Source organism: Borostomias antarcticus, assembly GCF_949987555.1.
Source record: "Borostomias antarcticus genome assembly, chromosome: 14".
NCBI classification, from domain to species: domain Eukaryota; kingdom Metazoa; phylum Chordata; class Actinopteri; order Stomiiformes; family Stomiidae; genus Borostomias; species Borostomias antarcticus.
This window is the reverse complement of record NC_140247.1, coordinates 20,290,931-20,312,566: the sequence shown is the minus strand read 5'-3', so window position 1 is coordinate 20,312,566 and position 21,636 is coordinate 20,290,931. Positions and strand designations below refer to the sequence as shown.

At 49.0% G+C, this 21,636-nt stretch overlaps 1 protein-coding gene across 1 annotated transcript; it reads left to right on the top strand.

The window, feature by feature from the left end:
- The first annotated feature begins 2,664 nt into the window (after positions 1-2,664).
- On the top strand, positions 2,665-18,875 carry LOC311318042 (E3 ubiquitin-protein ligase RNF38-like). Its single transcript, XM_084449229.1, has 12 exons — positions 2,665-3,022; positions 3,912-4,347; positions 9,746-9,798; positions 10,634-10,815; positions 10,947-11,361; positions 12,137-12,277; positions 14,049-14,237; positions 15,045-15,224; positions 15,728-15,831; positions 17,119-17,322; positions 17,826-17,925; positions 18,089-18,875. Exons 2-12 carry the CDS (start codon positions 4,074-4,076, stop codon positions 18,149-18,151), a joined length of 1,905 nt encoding a protein of 634 aa, XP_084305355.1. The 5' UTR covers positions 2,665-3,022; positions 3,912-4,073; the 3' UTR covers positions 18,152-18,875.
- Positions 18,876-21,636: the final 2,761 nt, after the last annotated feature.

The following is a 21,636-nucleotide window of genomic DNA, read 5'->3' as shown; positions in this document are numbered from 1 at the left end:
CACTGTACTACTGTATTACTCTGGTGTACGTACTGAGGTCGTCCAGACCTGGAACCTCATTTATAAAACTGCTGAGGATTCACATCAAAAGGTGGCGTACGGATGAAACATGCAAAGTGTGTACGCACAAAAATATTCTGATTTAGTGTAAGCATGGGTCAAAAGTATCGGTGGAGGATTGCACATTCTCCTGTTGAAGTTTTGTACAATTTTTATAAATCCCAATGATTGCGTAGAAAGTGGCGTAGGCATTCCTCTGTGCATACGCAACGTTTATTACTGAGGCCCCAGAACTACTCTTGCCAAGGCCAGACAATGATAGCCTGGCGTCGCCAGCCTTATCTCGCGAGCTCACATTCGATTCCACTCCGCAGATCAGTCTGGACATCAACCGTTTTAGCGGTTCAGTCTGCCAATCACAACCGTTTATCTAAAATGAGGCGGGTTTAATAAAATGACGGAATAGAGGAGCGCCGTAGAGGCGTTTTCGCTGATTGGTTGTAGGTCTATCTGATTGCGTCCAGAGGCATTGTGATCTACACCCGTTGGTAACGCCCCTTAGGAATCGGAAAGCAACTGTGAGTTTCCAGACCCTTCACATTCTTGCGAATTGCGTCTGGTGAAGCCAGGCTAAGACAATGACGGCCTCTGCCAGAAAATGTTTGTCTGCCAGTGTATTTAGATACTGATTTTGATCTTTGGTTTAAATTATTTTGTAACTGACATTTGATTATTATTTTTTTTATACTGAAGTGAGCAATCACTTTATGTACTGAAGTACATAGCGGACATAGATGGATGATATTTCCTGTGGTGCAGTGTAACTAATTGTGGCCCTGAGGTGCCAGCCTTATAAACGCAAAGAGTGAGTGACTGACTTGAGTGAGTGATGAATTTGCACCATTGGTTGGCCAGATTAAGTTATGCAGATTTATGCCAATTGGCCACAATTCTGCACACCATACTCATTCCAGCCATGTACTTTTGACATTGTTAATTTTGATCTTTGAGCTTAACTGTGAACGTAGTAGACATAAGACAAGATATAACTTTATGATCCCCAGGAGGGGAAATTTGGCATTACAGCAGCAGAAAGATAAAACAGAACAGAAGAGGATACTGTGCCAAAATGGCGTTGTCTCTCACATTCTTATAAATCTGTGTTTCACAGTTTTTGTGTCTCCACACTTCCTCAACAAATGGTTTGGTATACTGTACAGCAGGGATATTCAATTAAAATTCAAAGAAGGTCCAGTTAGAATATTTCCTGAAGCAAAGGTCTGGAGGGTTACAAATCAAGGGTGCTTCAACTACCTACTATCTTTGTATCAAGACCTATTTTACAAATGTTGTTTATTTCAAAGATATGTTTCCTTGCGTATTCCAATGAAATGATTGTGTTTGCTGTACGTTACTGTGCTTTACATTGCCGCTTTGCTGTCCCAGATGGAGACGCCATAGTGGGGATAAACACAACCCTTCTCCCAAGGTCCCAGGCAACATTGTTACAATAGAAATAAACTAGTAGAAAAGTTTGGAAATCTGTTTGGTCGATCATATCGCAGTTTCCATTGTATTATTAGCATTGGATCTTATATCATTGGAAAGCCTGTTCATTTCCCTTTACAACGATGTCCCATTTGTAAGGATCATGCATTTGTGGGATGAGCAGCACAGCTGTGTGGGTGTGGTCCCAAGTGAAATGTGCCAGATTTCCCTGCCAATGTCTAACAGTTTATTCTTCTGTTGGCACCGACTATATTGTTTAGAGTTGTTTGGGGGATTGGATGATTGCACTCTTAACAGTAACAAGGAACAAACAGGACATATTGGTAAATCTATGCTTTATTCATTGAACAGTCAGGAGCCTCAGTAGCGGATGGGAGAACCATACGCAGCCACGACAGCCGGGCAGCTCCTCATGCCGGTCACCAGCCCTGGTCACGCTGCTGTGGGATGGCATTCCATTCGTGGCTGCGTTGGTCACTAGCACGTATGCCCGAACTGATGGCCGGCCATTCCATTCTCTCAACCCTAACCCTCAATGCTTGGAGCGGACACCAAATGACCACTTTGCTTGAGGGCTAGCACCCGGCGGGCCCCATGAAATGCACCGATCAACCAATCCCCCAAACAACTCAAAACAATAGTCAACAGGAGATTAAACTGTTGGACATTGGCAAGTAAATTTGGCACGTTTACCTTGTGACCACACCCACATAGCCCATCAGCTGTGTTGCTCATACCACAAATGCAGGATCCTTACAAATCGTTGTAAAGGGAAATTAACAGGCTTTCCAATGCCGCAATGATACAGTGGCAACAGGTAGCCTATATCGATCAAACACAATTTTCCAAACTTTTTTTTAACAAGTTTATTTGAGTTATGGTTAGACTTGGTTTTCAAAGCAGAATTCCCCAAAACAAGATTCAGCGCCGTAATGCAAAAGTTTCGTTCACCCAGGTTTATCATTTACAAAGTGTCTTTTCATACCAGTTAGCTATAATCGTAGACAATTCACGTTTCCCTGTATTCATTTATAAACTTTAATCATTTCCACATTCTCCTCCGTGATGAAGCAGCTGTCATGCGGCGTTGTTTTCTTCCTGTTCATCGCCAGACGCGTGGACGGACGTTCATTGGATCATTTTCTCAGTTTTGGGAACTGATTGGATTGATCAGTAGAAGGAACCAGCCCATAGTGTCTTTAGATTCGCCTCTACACGGGTATTTAATTTTACGGAATGAATGAGCAAGGGTTAGTGTTAGAGAGGTCTCCAAGACTTCTGAATATTATTAATGTAAAATAGTATTGCGGTGCTGAATGCTCCGGCTCCATTGCCAGCAGGGATCGATGAAATGCACGTTTCCGAGGCTCGGCCCAGAACCACCTATTTAAATCGGACGGAGACCTGTCGTGTCGCTGGCCGATCTTCGCTGCACATTTTGAAGATTAAGCAAGACATATTCTGCTGCTCCTACCAGAGGGGTGGCAGTTTGCTACTGAAATTGTTCCGAGAGGTTGGTAGGCTTGCTAAATTGTACTTCGCTGGCTAAGCTTGTAATGTCGGCTGTTCGTTTGCCTGCCCAGCTTTCCTGTTGTTGTTAGCTAGCTAGCTAGTGTTAGCTAACGTTTGCAATAGGCATTGGCAATGGTAGATTGCCTGTGAACTTAGTGATCGGTAAAGCTAGTAAGTATGCATCTGAATTCAATGATTTGAAGGTGATTGATGATGTGATGTTGTAGCTAACGGTACGGATAATTCGATCAACTTCTGGATTAAGATAAGATATAGCTAGATACCGCGATATGTGGCTCCGATGGGCTGTATATCCCTGCGCCTAGCAAGCTAACGCTAGTAGTGCAAGCTAACTTACTGCTAGGCTAGCTTGCTATTAATGTTACTATTTGTGACGGAAAGGTCTGTCAATAGCTAACGTTGTCTGGAAAGGTAATATTCTGGGCACGATTTGTAGCATAACGTCATACCTGAATGTGGGACTTTAGTGAGCATGGGAGTAGCCACTACGTTTTATTATTCCGTCGGAGAACATATTTATTTTCCTTGGGGGAAATGTGCCTGTTTTAGATACTAGACAATAGGCAGTCGGATCAGTTGTTAGCCAGCACTCCAGCTTTCAATGCATAATGAAGCTGTGCCACCGGGCTGTTCTGTTTTGGTTTGATAGTATTGCAACAGTACCTAAACTGATACGACCCCTCCCCCCAGGAATTTAAAATCGTTTTCATGTGAGCGTTTCACATGTTTGAGCGAGGCTGATGTGCAACAGAGAGGTAGAATAGAAAGTAAATGCATGATGGGCATTAGATAAGGCCGGACTCTACTTATCCTTCGCTGCTTTCTGTTTACCTCTGCATCCAATCAAACGGTTCATGCGGTGGAGGAAGACTCACACACGTTAAAAGGACTCGACGAGGTGGATTTGGGCAGACGAAGAGAGTTGGCCTGACAAGAGGGAGGCACCCGTTACGGTGAACCTCCATCTCCTCCAGGCACCAGTCGGCTACTACCTCCACCACAGCCGCCCACAACCATCACCTCTTTCGGTCATGGACCCCCCGAGGACTCGCTCGCGATCGCGGTCCGGATTCTATCATTATGGGATGAACGGTGGCGGTGGCAACGGGAGCAACGCGGTCGGGAACGGGAGCATGATGAACGCCAGCGGCGGGGTCGGTGTGAACTACCCCCAACAGAACAACCCCGGGTGGGGGCCGCACGGAGCGCGCAGCTACGCGGAGAACCAGCACACCCAGGGGAACTACATGCCCACCGGGACTCAACGCCATACCTCGCACGGAGCACACAGACACCCCGGCTCTGGTAAGCTACCACACCACCACGGCACGGGGTTGCCCTCACGCTCATCAACATGCATTATACCTCCCGGGTGAGGTGGGCGCCAGCTAAAAGCGTTTGTTCACAGCTCTACCGTGGCGGAGGTGTGCAACTCGCCTGTGAGAGATGTGATGTCAAGTTATTTTTTGTCTGGAGAAGGGCTTGTCACATACGGTGGTAAAAAAGAAAAAAAAACTTCACGGGGCATATCTAGTGTGCTGCTGACTCTTAATTTTCCGTTTTCACGTGCACTCCCGTCCAGCAGTATTCTCTCTCTCTCTCTCTCTCTCTCTCTCTCTCTCTCTCTCTCTCTGTGTGTGTGTGTGTGTGTGTGTGTGTGTGTGTGTGTGTGTGTGTGTGTGTGCGCGCGCGCGCGCGCGCGCTTTTGTAAACCTTTTTTGCAGTCAGTTATTTTTCCCCTTGGGGCTTTCCGTGTGCAGTCTCCATATCATGCATTTCATACCACTGTGCTTACTGCTGGCCAGGGGCGGATTTAGTCATTTTGGGGCCCAAGGCAAACACGGACATGGGGCCCTAAACATTCCTTGTTCTCTACCCCTTTCAATCCTTATTTAGCAACTCTATGGGTATTTTTACTGGCTTGATTGATAGGCTACTAGCAGGGCTGAAGATGGCGGGTCAAATTTCCATTTGCCGACTAAATTTCGGAGGGTATCCACCACGCTGGCGGGTAAATGTTTGTACCAATAGAGTCATGTAATAAATTATGTGTGCGATGACGCCATAGACCGGCGTTCTGTTTGTTGTGTGTTGCACTTAAATAGCTCCCCCACTGCACCAAATAAAGTTTTCAGTCACACGACTGTTGCGGAGCTTTGCGCACTAGTAGGCCTAGCTAGCTAGCTAGCTAGATATTGTTTATGAATCACTGGGCTTGGCAGGGACTTAGTTGGACGGGGGAAGAAACTCAATTGACAATGGTTAGTAGGGCGACTGCTACTTCACTAGTTGGTTATTATGATCTGTTATCGCCATCTTCATCAGCTACGTTACCATCTCCAGTCGAAGGATTATATTCCTGTAAGGCTGCACTGTAGCTCCTCTTCGCTACTAGTATTAGCAAAGCTCTCACTGCTAGCACTTCTTCCTGCTCTTTGTGAGTGTTGTCAGTAGCCACCGGTAAACTACCGTTGGCAGTTTTGCAAAAAAAAAACGTTTAAAGTTTACTTCTGCTTCCTCCTTTTTTCAGCATCGCTGGGGTAACGTTGGCTTGTCTGCTTCAGATTTGAGACGGTGCGCCCAGAATATCTATATATAATATTTTTAAATAAATAAACAAATAAATATCTGATCATTTCCACAGATGCACAGTAATTGAATAGTCCAATGTAGTGAGTGGGAGGGGGGCCTGACGGAGATGCTCATTAATTAGACATTCTGACGCAATTTAGCATATGGATTTTTATAAAGAAATAATGATTATTAGGAAGTTAATACATCTAATTCTTAACTATACGTTTATGAGGTGTCTATGGTGCCCTGTTTAGTTTGGGGGCCCAAGGCAATTGCCTGCCTTTGCCTAATGGGTAAGTCCACCCCTGCTGCTGGCAGCTCTTAGCAGTTTGATGGGTAGTTAGTAGGGCTGTAGGATTGTATCGATACAACGATGCATCGCGATACTGTATCGATCTTTCAGCCCGGAGTATCGATACAGCCGGGCGCTGTAAAATAAAAAAATAAAAAAATAAAATAAAAAAAAAATTTAAATCCAGTTTAAAAAGCATATTCTACAATATTAAGTTAAAAAAGCATACATATAAATAATTTTGAAAAACCATAAATACTACAATGTTGACAGTTTAAAAAGCATGGATATCAAATGTAAAATATTTATTAGCTAGCTCTCTGTCCAGTCATTGAGTTTGAGTTATCTATATAGTGCATTTGAGCCATTCAGTTTTCAGTCTTGAACACTTAAAATCTTTCAGTAAATGATGTGTGTATCGCAATACGTATCGTATCGTATTGTATCGTGACCTCTGTATCGTGATACGTATCGAATCGTGACCTGTGTATCGTGATGCGTATCGTATCGCGAAATTCAAGATGATATACAGCCCTAGTAGTTAGGTGTTCAGGTGGTGGGGTGGTGCAGTTTGGTGGGTAGTTGGGTGTTCAGGTGGTGGGGTGGTGCAGTTTGGTGGGTAGTTGGGTGTTCAGGTGGGCTGCTGCAGTTTGGTGGGTAGTTGGGTGTTCAGATGGTGGAGTGATGCCCTTTGGTGGGTAGTTGGGTGTTCAGATTGTGGAGTGATGCCCTTTGGTGGGTAGTTGGGTGTTCAGGTGGTGTGGTGCAGTCTGGTGGGTGTTCAGGTGGTGGAGTGATACCCTTTGGTGGGTAGTTGGGTGTTCAGGTGGTGTGGTGCAGTTTGGTGGGTAGTTAGGTGTTCAGATGGTAGGCTGGTGCAGTCTGGTGGGTAGTTAGGTGTTCAGGTGGTGGAGTGGTGCAGTTTGGTTGGTAGTTAGGTGTTCAGATGGTAGGCTGGTGCAGTCTGGTGGGTAGTTAGGTGTTCAGGTGGTGGAGTTGTGCAGCCTTGTGGGTAGCTAGGTGTTCAGGTGGTGGAGTGGTGCAGTGTGGTGGGTAGTTGGGTGTTCAGGTGGTGGAGTGGTCCAGCCTGGTGGGTAGTTAGGTGTTCAGGTGGTGGAGTGGTGCAGCCTGGTGGGTAGTTAGGTGTTCAGGTGGTGGAGTGGTGCAGCCTGGTGGGTAGATGGAACAAGGCTGAAGTCTGGTCCTTGCTCCTCAGTGACAAATCTGGGCCCTTTTCAGCTCATCTGGTTGTTAGCAGAACCCCTACGGCCTGACTTAACACGTTCAGTATCGACAGATGGCTCGTCAGTCAGTAGACAGATCAACAATCGTGGGGGAATAAGCAGCCGTGAGAAGAAGAGGTAGACCCAGTGGCCTTTATGAACATCTTTCTACCCCTACTGTGGGGTTAAGAGAGTAGTTTTGAGATTGCTCACCGACAGCGGCAGAACTGTGGTAACGTTGTATGTTTTTACATGCAAACCCTCTCCTTTGTCATACATTCCCCTGTACCGTGCAGTCCAACAGACAATGAATTGTGTTAACCATGAAATGTTACACTGATATTATGCCAAAGCTTCCAACCGTGACACCAGTCCTCGTTTGCCCGGTAGTGTGTTTGTGGGTTCTATTTAACCTGGAAGAAACATGAGGAAGCATGTCGAATATAATGGAGAGGCTTACCCTACAGGCAGGCAGACAGGCCTATGAATGAGCGCAGGCTTTTAATGGACCCCTGTCCCGCCTTTGCCACTATCCAGACCCAAAATAACCCATGTAGAGGAATAGATGCATGCACACACCCAAGCGCGCACACACACACACACATAGCTCCTGAATTCGCAGGCACAGACACCACGAAGAGGGATGACGTCATATCCCAGTTGAATGCGTTCCAGAAACAAAATGGGAAACCACACTTTCACTCCATCTTTGTAGTTCTAGCCAAGTTGGCCATTGTTAGCAATACCCGTTGATAACAACGAACTATGCTATTTTGCGCATACGAACTTCATAGCAACATTGTCCACTGATAGACGTTGGACAGTGCTGTGTGTATGACTGATTTAATGAGGCGCAAAAAAGACAGAAGTGCTGATAAACAGTCTTATTACAGCTTTCACTTATTGTTGATGCACAGAGTATCTATACTGATTGGTGTCAGCAGCTGACGATGAAGTCGGGGTAGATTTTTTTTTTATCCCAAGTAAAATGGTGGAAAACCCGAGTTCAGGTGGCGCATTGACGACAACTTTGACGTCGAACCCGGGAATCCCGACGTTTCCGATACAAAAGGAAGCAGCATTAACCCCAACACTTACTCTTAATTGTACATGCTAAAAAGTACATTTACAGTTGTTGAATGAAAGTGCTCATCAATTTAGCAGTCAGTAAAATCGGACCAAATATCAAGAGGGGCATCATTGGATTCCTCTCGGCCTACAGAATCTAGCTAGCCTCATTGCAGTTGATAAGCATTCAGTTTGGGCTCAGGAGCAAAATACACTTCCCCATTCATTCTCTATGGTGGCTGGTTCTATACCCGCATCTTGGGTTCTGGGCGGTGGTAGGCGAACAATATTCAAACTGCCTGCCTCTGTGTTTCTACTCTGAACTGGCTGTCCATATCGAGCGAAATTCGCCCACAGACTTCTTATGTCAGACCGCTAGCCTCTGAGCACATGCCCACACTCCAGTAGAAGCAGACCAGACTCCCCAACTAGGGATGTTAATAGTGAATCGACTATCAATTAATTGCCGATAAGAATTTACTCGTAAGATTTGGTTACTCGATTTATTGCTTGTTAATTGAACAAAAAAATTGTTTTTTTGGGAATGAACGTTTTCAACGGGAGTTGCGTGAAATGTAATCATGATTTAAGGTCTGACTGCACATGAGGGCGCCACGCCATGTAGTGAAGGCTAATTGGGATGCCGGAAAATTTCAACGACACAGCAGAAGACGACAAAAAAATGACACACACAAATCCCATCTCACACTCTCTCTCACACACACACTCACACGTCTCTTTTTGAGCCCCTGGAAGTCTTCTGTTCCCTGCGTCCACTAGCAGGGTGTCTTTGAGCTGTCGCTCTCTGCAGACTTCACAGAGCTCCGCAGCGCCGTCGCAAGCGCAAGAAAGGGTCAGCGAGCACTTTGAGATCTGTTGTTTCTGAAGAGACGGAGGATAAGGGCAGGGAGGGAGGGTGGGGGGGGGGAGGGAGAGTATTGCTTTGGTGTTGGTGTTTTCAGAGGACCCATGAAGGGAAACTCCATCAGCAGGAGTTCAAGGACAACTCTCTCTCTGTGTCTGTGAAGCACAGCTGGAGACCCTGTGTGCGTGCGTGTGCTTGAGCTCTGTGTGCGTTTGAGATCTGTGTGCGTTTGACATCGGTTGTGTGCGCGTGTGTTCTTTCTTTTTTAGTGCTTGAGAATGAGTATGGAGGCATAGTGGAGTCATGTTTGAGATCAGAGGGAACAATTTCGTAAGAGATTGGAAAGACGCGTGTCTCATGTTAAGATCTGTGGTCTGTGAAATGACTGCACAGTGGCAGTCTGGAGCCGGGAATGGAAAGCTAACCAGCCAGACACACAAGAGACCCAAACCCAGGAGACGCCCGACTTAAATAGCACGTTCACCCCCTATGAGCTCCAGCACATCTTAGGCCACATGGAACATCGCAGGGAAAAGCACGCCTGTGTGTTTTGGCGTTTGTGAGGCAGATTTGGTCTGGAGACGCCAGATTCCCCCGTAGGGTTAGGACTGTATCTTGTGATGTTTTGTGTTCAGTCTTGTGTGTAAACCCCCCCCCTGTCATTCTCTCTCCGGCCTCTAGGGGGAGTTCTTCACTTCCACCCAGATAACCTGTGCAGTGAGGACCGCGACAAGGTGAGCCAGAATCACCGCCTGTACAAGCTGTGACTGACTGTGCAGCAGAAACGGTGAAATGCCAATGTTATGGGGTTGTACGTAGGGATGGGAGAAAAAAATAAATTTTGTTTCAAATCGCGATTTTTGTGTGTGACGATTTTTAAATCGCCATGCTGTCCCAAAATTGATATTTTTGTTATTAAAAAACAACTTCCTGCTAGAACGGAACGCGTCGCGTAGTAGTTGCTAGGTTACGGTTATTATTCAGTCAGAAGAAGCAGCAAACATGTCGGACGACAATGAGAAGATTCACGCTGCACCTCCACAATTCAAATCGCACATCTGGAAAAAATTCGGCCAAGCTGAAATAAAACTTAAAAAAGCAAAGTGAATTTGACTTGTATTTAAATGCATGCAGGTATGATTCAACTGTTTTCCATGGCCCAGTGTAAAAAAAATTATAATCGCAAAAAATCGTCATATCGAATCGCAATATTACAGAATCGCAATTGCCGCAAAAATCGCAATATAAAACAAATCGGCACCTAAGTATCGGGATAAAATCGAATTGGGAGGTCCCTGCCAATTCCCTCCCTAGTTGTACGTTGCGAAACCCTTTTCAGTGCAAATGTGATGTTGGTGATCTTGTAAGGGGTAGGCATAACCCTGCAGTGATCATAGTGGTTCAACTCTGCCATTGAAATTAATAAAGTAATATTCGGTGACTAATATCTCTGATGTCCTGATTCCTCCCTCTCTCCCTCTCCCCTTCTCCCTCTCTCCCTCCATCCTTCTTTCTCTCCCTCCCTTCATCCCTCTCTCTCTCTCTCTCTCTCTCTCTCTCTCTCTCCAGATGGAGGACAGTCCCAGCCCGAAGAGGCAGCGTCTGTCCCAGCAGGCCGTGCTGGACCTCAGCTCTGTCCCGCCCCCCAGCCCCTCCTCCCCCATCCGCCCGTGGGAGCTGCCGCCAGCGCGCAGGCCGCACCCCCACTACATGCCCGAGCGATGCCACACGCCCGTCCGCAATCGTCGCAGGTGTGTGTGTACAGTTATACAATAACTTTCTGAGCATCAACCACTTTTTGGATTGCCCGAAGCAGCTTACCTATGACACTGACGATGGCGTTCATCTGATTCTCTCTCTCTCTCTCTCTCTCTCCCCCCAGCCCGCCAATGAGGCGCCAGCGCGGCCGCCGGGACCGCCTCGCCCGCCACCACCACCACGCCCCCCACCAGCAGCAACACTACCACCACCACCACCCCCCCCACCACCAGCACCACCACCCCCCCCACCCTCCCCCGCACCCCCACCACGGCCTCTCGGCCGGGCCCCAGGACGAGAACTACCGCCACCACCCGGCGCCCCCCCAGGCGTACCCCCCCTACACCCAGCAGCCGTCCCGGGGCGGCGGCGGTGGCGGCGGGGGTCCCCCCCTGGAGGAGCAGCAGCGTCTCCCACCCTACCACCCCTCCAACCTGTCGCCCCGGACCCTCCACCCCCCCAACCTGTCGCCCCGGCTGCTGCACCCCCACTCCCATCCCCAGCAGCAGAGCAGCATGGTGCTGGACCTTCACGACCAGGTGGGCGGGAGGCTCGGCGTGAAGCCGTTTTGGTACAGTGTCGTGTGTGTGTGTGTGGGGAGGGGGGGGTCTTTGACCTCTGACCTCCTTCAATCAGAATCGGTTTTATGAGCCGTGGTAGTTTTTTTTTAATTTTTATATATACTAGCGGGGTTTTTCTTTGCTCAGAATGGGTCTTTTGGGGGAAACCTCTTTTATGACAGGTAGCCTACCAGCATATTTAGGCCTATATATTCTTCGCTGTTCTAACTGAGCGCACTTGACATGACAAAATGTTTAAGATACTGATAACCTGTCTTTTAATTATCTTGATTACTAGTGATCCAAACCATGGACAAAGCAAGAATGAGGGATGGGCTGCACTTGAAACAAGCTATCAAACACATTTGGAGAGGAATTGCTATTATTATTCTAATTTATTTATTTATTTTTTGTAGCATTTTAGCTCTGCTGATTTTCCTTTGGCTCTGGCTAAAATCTCTTTTGGGGGCAAAAATTCCTTTGTGCAGGAAAAACCCTGACTAGGAATTTGTTCTGGTCAGTTGGTGAATAACACTGATAGGGACAACATTACACAGGGTGCAAAGGACCAGAGCGCAAAGACAGGACAGTGCAAATGAAGAGTGCAGAATAACAACCCTCCCCCCATCTCTCTCCTCCTCCCCCCATCTCTCTCCTCCCCCTATCTCCCTCCCCATCTCTCTCCTCCTCCCCCTATTTCTCCCCCCCCCCCATCCCCCGCCATCTCTCTCTCCTCCCCCCTCCTCCTTCCCAGGCGTCTGCTCAGGTGTCGTACCCGGTCTCTCCTCCGGGGGGGCCCCCGGGCCTGCCCCCCCGCTCACCCCCCCAGCAGCTCCCAGCATGCTCGGTGGTCTTCAGCGGGCAGCACTACCCGGTCTGCAGCGTCCCCCCACCCGTGAGTTCAAGGTTCAAGTTCTAGACCAGGGGTGTCAAACTCAAATACACAGTGGGCCAAAATGTAAAACTTGAACAAAGTCGCGGGCCAACATTGAACAAATGAAAATTTTAATATGGACCCAAACAAGTTTTGCTTTAACATTGAATATGCACTTATCACTTTCGCTTTTGGTGCGCATCAATGGTGTGCACTAACATATGTGAATACGCCCTCAGACACAAGTGTTGGTGCTCCATCTGCTCAGTAGAGAAGCTTGTAAAACCCTGACTGTCCTACAGCCAGGCAGACGGACAGACAGCCGGCATGCAGACAGACAGCCAGGCAGGCAGACAGGCCGGCAGGATTGAATGAACAGGAACAGAGCAAACACAGCGGCCGGCTAGGTCAACACAGGTGTCTCTATCACAGTGAGACGTTACATAACGTAAAGCTTCTGTTTTCTGCCTTTCTTTTCGCCATTTTTAAGAAGGGGTAACACGGTTACAGTTGTAGTATGAGATTGCTATGACTACTGTCAGAGAAGAGAGGGCGTTTCTGGGTCCTGTCTTGATTGACGCGCCAAAACAACAGCAGAGCATTATGGGATTTGTAGTATTAGCGGTGAATGCGCTGTATAATACTGGCGGGCCAGCTCTAGTAGTCATTTGGTATTGCCTCGCGGGCCAAATATAATTACACTGCGGGCCAAATTTGGCCCGCGGGCCAGAGTTTGACACCCCTGTTCTAGACTAAAATGGTAAAAGGACTGCACTTGTATAGCGCTTTTATCCAAAGCACTTTACAATGACCTCTCATTCACACACACATTCACACACCAGTGGCGGCAGCTGCCATGCAAGGTGCCAGCCTGCTCATTGGGAGCAATTTGGGGTTCAGTGTCTTTGCTCAAGGACACTTCGACATGTGGACCGGAGGAGGCGGGATTCAAACCACCGACCTTGCGGTCATTGGATGACCCGCTCTACCTCCTGAGCCACAGCCGCCCCAGACTCTGTGCGCGTGTGTGCGTGCGCATCTGTGCGTGTTGGGTGCGAGTGTGCGTCCGTGGTCTCAGTCTGTCTGTGCCTTCTTGTCTCTTTGCCTGTCTGTCTGTCTTGTCTCTTTGCCTGTCTGTCTTGTCTCTTTGCCTGTCTGTCTGTCTTGTCTCTATGCCTGTCTGTCTGTCTTGTCTCTTTGCCTGTCTGTCTGTCTTGTCTCTTTGCCTGTCTGTCTGTCTTGTCTCTTTGCCTGTCTGTCTGTCTTGTCTCTTTGCCTGTCTGTCTGCCTGTCTTGCCTACGAGCACTTTTCTCCAGTTGTATCTGTTGGGTCTGTGAGTCCGTCTGTGAGCGTGTCCGTCTGTCCTCGGCCTTCCACACCGACCTTCCACACCACCTGCTTCCACACCGACCTTCCACACCACCTGCTTCCACACCGACTTTCCACACCACCTGCTTCCACACCGACCTTCCACACCACCTGCTTCCACACTGACCTTCCACACCACCTGCTTCCACACCGACCTTCCATACCACCTGCTTCCACACCGACCTTCCACACCACCTGCTTCCACACCGACCTTCCACACCACCTGCTTCCACACCGACCTTCCATACCACCTGACGCTGCTAGTCGACCCTCCCCAGGGAGGTGTTGGGTTCTGCCCTGGAGGCTGCCCTATCTGTCTGGGTCTGTGGTCGTATTGCTGGAACTCTCTCTCCCTCTCTCCCTCTCTCTCTCTCTCTCTCTCTCTCTCTCTCTCTCTCTCTCCCTCTCTCTCTCTCTTCTCAGGTTCTGCAGACGTGCTCGGTGCAGCACTTGCCCATGCCCTACCCCTTCCCCTCCCTGCTCTCCAGTGACCCCGCCTTCCTCCTGCCCCCGCCCCACTTGCCCCACCCGCCCCCCCACCTGTCCCACCACCCCGCTCACCTGCCCCAGCCGGGGCAGTTTGGACCCTACAGCGCACAGCAGGCCCGCTCAGTGAGTCACTAACGCCTGCTTCTGGATTATAATGTTTAAGATCGTCCGCTTCTGGATTATAGTGTTTAAGATGGCTATCTACAGTGATACCCTGCTGTTACAGCAATTATTACATTTGTCTTTATTGTCCTTTGCAGGAAATTCACATCTACTGAACTGTACAAGTGCAACACACAACATAAACCCATTACCCCCCAAACCCCACTTCACATTTACACATATACACCAAGACGAATTTACACATACCCATACAGTAACACATTTACACGTGGTCAACGGACATATTTACACATATATACATACATTTATACAGTGGGGGGGGGGGGGGTTATTATCGTGGTGTCTTGTTGAGGAGTGTAATGGCAGAGGGAACAAAGCTCTTACTGAAACAGGCTCGTTCTGTAGGACTGGAGATGCATTAAACCATAGTGTCATCTATGCCTAGAATTCAGTCTTGAATAGAACATTTGCAAGTAGTTCACTATAGCAATATACACTCCCCAGCCACTTCATTAGGTACACCTAGCAAAACGAATGCAGTCTTAATACAACAGTCCTCTAATAAAACTCTCTTCATGATTGTTATCATGTTCACTTTATGTTGAAACAGTTTACGAGAAGCCGTGATTCAACTATATGACCATTTTGGAGGATGTTGTTTGTGATGCTGTTGAATTGCATTGATTGTACCCATTATTCTGGCCACCCCTTTGATTGAAATAAGATGGGCAAAATAAGAAAAACGCGTGGTAGTACAATGTCATTACAGGATCTTCATGTTATGTTTCTGTTTCCTAACTTGCGCAGCCCCTACAGAGGATTGAGAACGACGTGGAGCTGCTGGGGGAGCACCTGTCGCTGCCCGCGCCCGTCACACACCTGTCCCGCCTCCACTACCCGCCCCCCACACACCCCGCCCCCCCGGCCCACTCCACACAGCTGCACTTCCTCTCTCATGATCCTTTGCCCCAGGAGTTCTTTGGGGTGGTGAGTGGTGCCCAAATGATCCAAATGCTCCAACAACCCAAAACCCCCAAATTATTATTCAGTGAGATACTTGAATGATATTAATTGCTTTTTGATGTCTGTCTGCCTGTCTCTCTCTTCCTGCCTGTCGTGCTGTCTCTCTCTACCTGTCTCTCTCTCTCTTTGCATGTCTCTCTGCCTGCATGTCTCTCTCTCTGCCTGTCTGTCTGTCTCTTTCTGCCTCTGTCTCTCTGCCTGTCTCTCTCTCTGCCTGTCTCTCTCTCTGCCCGTCTCTCTCTCTGCCTGTCTCTCTCTGCCTGTCTCTCTCTGCCCGTCTCTCTCTCTGCCCGTCTCTCTCTGCCCGTCTCTCTCTGCCCGTCTCTCTCTCTGTCTGTCTCTCTCTGCCTGTCTCTCTCTGCCTGTCTCTCTCTGCCTGTCTCTTTCTGCCTGTCTCTTTCTGCCTGTCTCTCTCTCTGCCTGTCTCTCTCTCTGCCTGTCTCTCTCTCTCTCTGCTTGTCTCTCAGTCGTATCCAAACTTCCTGCCACGTCGTATCCCAGGGCGACGCTACCGTTCCCAGCAGCCACTGCCACCGTCGCCTTACCACCCCAGCTTCCTGCCTTACTTCCTGTGAGTAGCTCATTGGCCGTTCTGACTGGTCTCCCAGCTCTCCCGGTAGCCCAGGTGTCATGGTTCTCGTTAGTCATTAGTCGTTATTACGTCAATATTACGTTGAGTTGCTAGTCCAGATGTTTGCATGAAGTGTCCCAGACCCAGAGAGAGATCTGCAGCATTCAGTAACGTTGTTATCGTAGCTTATGTAGTGTATCAGTGAGAACCCATGGGTCTGGTGTTGAGACTATGGTTCTTGTAGTTCATGGAAGGAGACGCTACAACCTCAGGATGAACAGACCGTGAAATGGCCCATGATGCATGGGGTTGGACTCCCATGAGGAGGAGTATAGATCACTTCTTCTAACTAGAGATGTTAATTGACTATCGATTAATTGCCGATAAGAATTTACTCGTAAGATTTGGTTACTCGATTAATTGATTGTTAATGGAACAGAACTTTTTTGGGGGGAACGAATGTTTTCAACAGGAGTTGCGTGAAATGTAATCATGATTTAGGGTCTGAGTGCACATGAGGGCGCCACGCCATGTAGTGAAGGTTAATTGGGATGCCGGGAAATATCAACGACACAGTGGAAGAAGACAAAAAAATGAAGCGAGCAAAGCGCAGTCCAGTGTGGGACGTTCTTATCAATTATTCGTTTATCGTTTGTTAAGGTTAATAGTTATCGATTAATGAAATTCCTTGAAATTTGCAACCCTACTTCTAACGCACTCTACCGTATTACACTAGAATTGTCCACAGATGACTATAAACATGAACTTTTGTGAGCTGGGCCGCAATTCGGTTTCATTTTGTAAACTGCGAAAATGGATGTTTTGCACACTATGGATTCAGTATATCAGAAAAGTGCATACTTCTAAGTTTCTCTTTTTCTCTGCTTGTGTCCTGCCTTTCCGTCTCTCCCCTCATTTCTCTCTCTCCCTCTCCCTACCTACTTCTCACTCCCCTACCCCTCTCTCTCTCTCTCTCCCCCTCCCCTACCTCTCTCCCTCTCTCTCTCTCTCTCCCTCCCTTACCTCTCCCCCTCTCTTTCTCCCTCCCTCTCTCTCTCCCTCCCTCCCTCTCTCCCTCCCTCTCTCTCCCTCTCTCTCCCTCCCTCTCTCTCCCCCTCCCCTACCTCTCTCTCTCCCTCCCTCCCTCTCTCTCCCTCTCTCTCTCCCTCTCTCTCCCCTACCTCTCTCTCTCTCTCCCTCCCCTACCTCTCTCTCCCCCTCCCCTACCTCTCTCTCTCTCTCTCTCTCTCTCCCTCCCTCTCTCCCTCTCTCTCTCTCCCCCCTCAGCTCGATGTTGCCGGTCCAGCCCACCGGTCCGGCCATCAGCCTGGAGCTGGACGTGGACGACGGGGAGGTGGAGAACTACGAGGCCCTGCTGAACCTGGCCGAGCGCCTGGGCGAGGCCAAGCTCCGCGGCCTGACCAAGGGCGACATCGAGCAGCTGCCCTCCTACAGGTTCAACCCCAGCAACCACCAGTCGGAGCAGACGCTGTGAGTAGCTTCGCCGGCTCTGTCGACGTGTCTAGTGACCGACTGCGTTGCGGGAGTTTTGTTCTGCGGGATGTTTTCCTGAACGTGGCGTGGATGTCGTCTTGGGGTGGATGTTTTCCTGAACGTGGCGTGGATGTCGTCTTGGGGAGGATGTTTTCCCGAACGTTGCGTGGATGTCGGCGTGGGGTGGATGTTTTCATGAACGTGGCGTGGATGTCGTCTTGGGGTGGATGTTTTCATGAACGTTGCGTGGATGTCGGCGTGGGGTGGATGTTTTCCCGAACGTAGCGTGGATGTCTTGGGGTGGATGTTTTCCCGAACGTCGCGTGGATGTCGGCGTGGGGTGGATGTTTTCATGAACGTTGCGTGGATGTCGGCGTGGGGTGGATGTTTTCCCGAACGTGGCGTGGATGTCGTCTTGGGGTGGATGTTTTCATGAACGTGGCGTGGATGTCGTCTCGAGCATGAGGTGGATGTTTTCCCCCAACGTTCTCCTCCCGCAGGTGCGTGGTGTGCATGAGCGACTTCGAGTCTCGCCAGCTGCTCCGAGTCTTGCCCTGCAGCCACGAGTTCCACGGGAAGTGTGTCGACAAGTGGCTCAGGGTACGTTCGTTTTGACTTCCTTATTAGAAAAATTTGAATAATTTTCAATTTTATCTGTTGTCTGGGTAACCTAACCTCCGGCCTCTTTTCCTTCCATCCCTCTCTCTTTTCTCCGCTCTCTCTCTCACACACACACACACACCACACACACTCACACCAATAGGCTAACAGGACCTGCCCCATCTGTCGAGCAGACGCCTCTGAGGTCCAGCGGGACTCCGAGTGACCACCAGGGGGAGCCGACCGCTCCAACTGTTAGAATGGTTTCAGCACTGCCCCCCCCCACCCCCCCCCACGCACGCACACACACACACACACACACACACACACACTACACACACACACTCCCTCACTCACTTTTCTGCACTCTGCTCACTTCCTGTGACCCTTGTGTGTGTGTGTGTGTTCGCGTGTGTGTGTGCGCATGTGTGTGTGCGTGTGCGTGTGCGTGCGTGTGTGTGTGTGTGTGTGTGTGGCGTTCACGGCCAGGCATCAGGTGCGTTTCATCCTCCCTGAACTAGAACACTCCATCACTGATCTAAAGCGATCCGCCCGTCGACCTGCGTACGTCTCAGTACCATTAGATACGCGGCCACGCCGGGGGAGTCCTGCGTCCTGAAGCCGTCATGGCCGACCGTAGACGCCGCCGCGGTCGTCGTGAGTTATTGGCGGTGGCGGCGAGGTTCCCGATCCAGAACCGAACCCGCCCACCCGTCCGCCTGGTGGGGCTTCTGTCGCAATACGTCTTCATCCTCATCCTCATCACTGCTGCCTGGAAGTTACCTCATCATTCCCGTTGATCATTGTTCTGTGACTCACTTTCCCTCTCAAGTTAAGCGCATTTAGAATTGTATACTTTTTTTTTTCTTCCTTGTTTTGTTTTCGTTCCTATTAAATATAATGAGTTTGTCTGTGACTTTGCAGTGGCACATGTTATTATATCTATATATGATACTGTATATGAAATAAATATCTGTATACCAAATAAAAAAGGCTTGATATGAACTTTTTTTTAAATCACCTTTTTTGTACAGTTTTTAACAAAATACATTCTAACCCCAGTGATAGAAGTTGTTTGATTGTTCTGGATTTCTCTGTGCTGAATGTGTTAGATTTGAGGTGTTGGTGAAATAAAGATATGATACACACCTTGATATGATACCTTTATTCCTCGTTCTTCACATGTTTAGTGGTCATTACACCATGCCTCCACTAGGGGACGGCAGTGTTCTGTGAGGTGATGGTTTGTAGGAAAGCGGCGGGATTTGATTAGACAAAAACGGACATGAAGCCAACTCCTCCGTGCCGCTCTGCGCCCCCCAGGTGAATAAGGGCGGTCGAGCTGTTTCTCTGGGCACGTAGCTGCTGTCGACGGCAGGGGGGGGTTATGATTGTTCATGGTTCCGTTGAGTGTGCGGGCTGTGTCCTCAGACGACGGTCCCTCTGACCTGAATAATTGCCTTGACTCGTAATCATAACTCCCCTCTACCTCGTATCTCTCCTCTCACTTTGTCTCATTCTATCATTCTATCTCCTATTTATCTCTAAACGATATTTGAATCACCATTTGAGTGACCTGATAAATGGACTGCACTTATATCCCAAACTTTACAATGACCTCTCATTCACACATTCACACAATGGAGGCAGCTGCCATGCAAGGTGTTAGCCTGCTCATTGGGAGCAATTTTGGGTTCAGTGTCTTGCCCAAGGACACGTCGACATGGGGAGAAGGCAAGAAGGGGGGAGGAAAGGGGTAGAGAGGGTGGAGGAGAGGGAGGTTTATAACTGTCAAAGAGGGCTAGAGAGGGAAATAGTTTTTGGGGAATTCATGTTTAACTGAATCAGATGCCCCTTGGCCCAATCACAATGAGTCAGAACAACAAGCAGTCAACCCCCTCTGCTGTCCTACCCCAACAACCCCTCCCTCCCTCCCTCCTTCACTGCCACCACAGCTCATCCCTCTCTCCGGCTGTCCACTACAGGGATCGATGACGTGGAAGAAATGAAGGATTTCCGCCTAAGACTGTCTCTTTGTTTCAAGACAAATAAATTCACCGAGCACTACACTCACATTCTCTTTCTCGCTCCATCCCCCTCTCCCTCTCTCTCTCTCTCTCTCTCTCTCTCTCTCTCTCTCTCTCTCTCCCTCCCTTTCTTCCTCTCTCTCGGTCACCTACACATACATGTACACCAGCCTATGCTGTGGGTATTCTATGCTTATGCACTGTTGCATTTCAACAGGTCGAATCAAAACCTGAAGCGATTGCGTCATATTCACAGATGACCCAATCACAGGTTTGCACGTGGAGAAACAGTGAAAAAACAACATCCTGTTGACTTGGGGCTCCCCATGAGGCCCCGCCCACTGGTGAGATTCTATTCTGATCTCGCCGGCTGTCCTCTAGCTGTCACCGATTGGCTCGGTCTCGTCAGACTGTTCCCTCATTGGCTCGGTGTCCTCAGACTGTTCCCTCATTGGCTCGGTGTCCTCACACTGCTCCCTCATTGGCTCGGTGTCCTCAGACTGTTCCCTCATTGGCTCGGTGTCCTCACACTGCTCCCTCATTGGCTCGGTGTCCTCAGACTGTTCCCTCATTGGTTCGGTGTCCTCAGACTGCTCCCTCATTGGCTCGGTGTCCTCAGACTGCTCCCTCATTGGCTCGGTGTCCTTAGACTGTTCCCTCATTGGTGGCGTGTCCTTGGGCTGCTGGGGAGAGGAACCTCCCTCTCTCTACACCTCCCTCTCTACTCCTCCTCCCTCTCTCTACACCTCCCTCTCTCTACTCCTCCCTCTCTCTCCTCTCCCATCTCTACTCTGTACTCCTCCCTCTCTCTCCTCCTCTATCTCTCCTCCTCCCTCTTTCTACACCTCCCTCTCTCTACTCCTCCCTATCTCTACTCCTCCCTCTCTCTCTCCTCCTCTATCTCTCCTCCTCCCTCTCTCTACTCCTCCCTCTCTCTACTCCTCCCTATCTCTACTCCTCCCTCTCTCTCTACTCCTCCCTATCTCTACTCCTCCCTCTCTCTACTCCTCCCTCTCTCTCTACTCCTCCCTCTCTCTCTACTCCTCCCTATCTCTACTCCTCCCTCTCTCTCTCCTCCTCTCCCATCTCTACTCCTACTCCCTATCTACTCCTCCCTCTCTCTACACCTCCCTCTACACCTCCTCCCTCTCTCTCCTCTTCCTCCTCCCTCTCTCTACACCTCCCTCTCTCTACTCCTCCCTCTCTCTTCCTTACTCTTTTCTTCTTTCATCATCTTTTACTCATCCTGTCCCTCTTTTCCTCTTCTACTCATAAAGAACAAAGTGGTGTGTGTGTGTGTGTGTAGTAGTGTATTCTGGCTCTAGTCTGTTAAGCAGAGTGTCCCAGGTTGACAGGCTACATGGATTCTCCATCCTGCCTTGTTAAGGAGGCGGCATCAGCTCTTCCACATCGTCTCATACACCCTCACACACCTACACACACACACACACACACCTACACACGTATACACACCTAGGCACGCACACACATACACACGCACGTGCGCACACACACACTCACGCACACACACACACACACACACACTCACACACACACACACACACACACACACACATATATCATTACCAGTAGTGCGAGGGTTAAACTTCCAATGCCTCTATGAGAGGCTTCATGCCCTGCCCCAGCTCAGTTCGTCTCAGCTGGCAGTGTGTGTGTGTGTGTG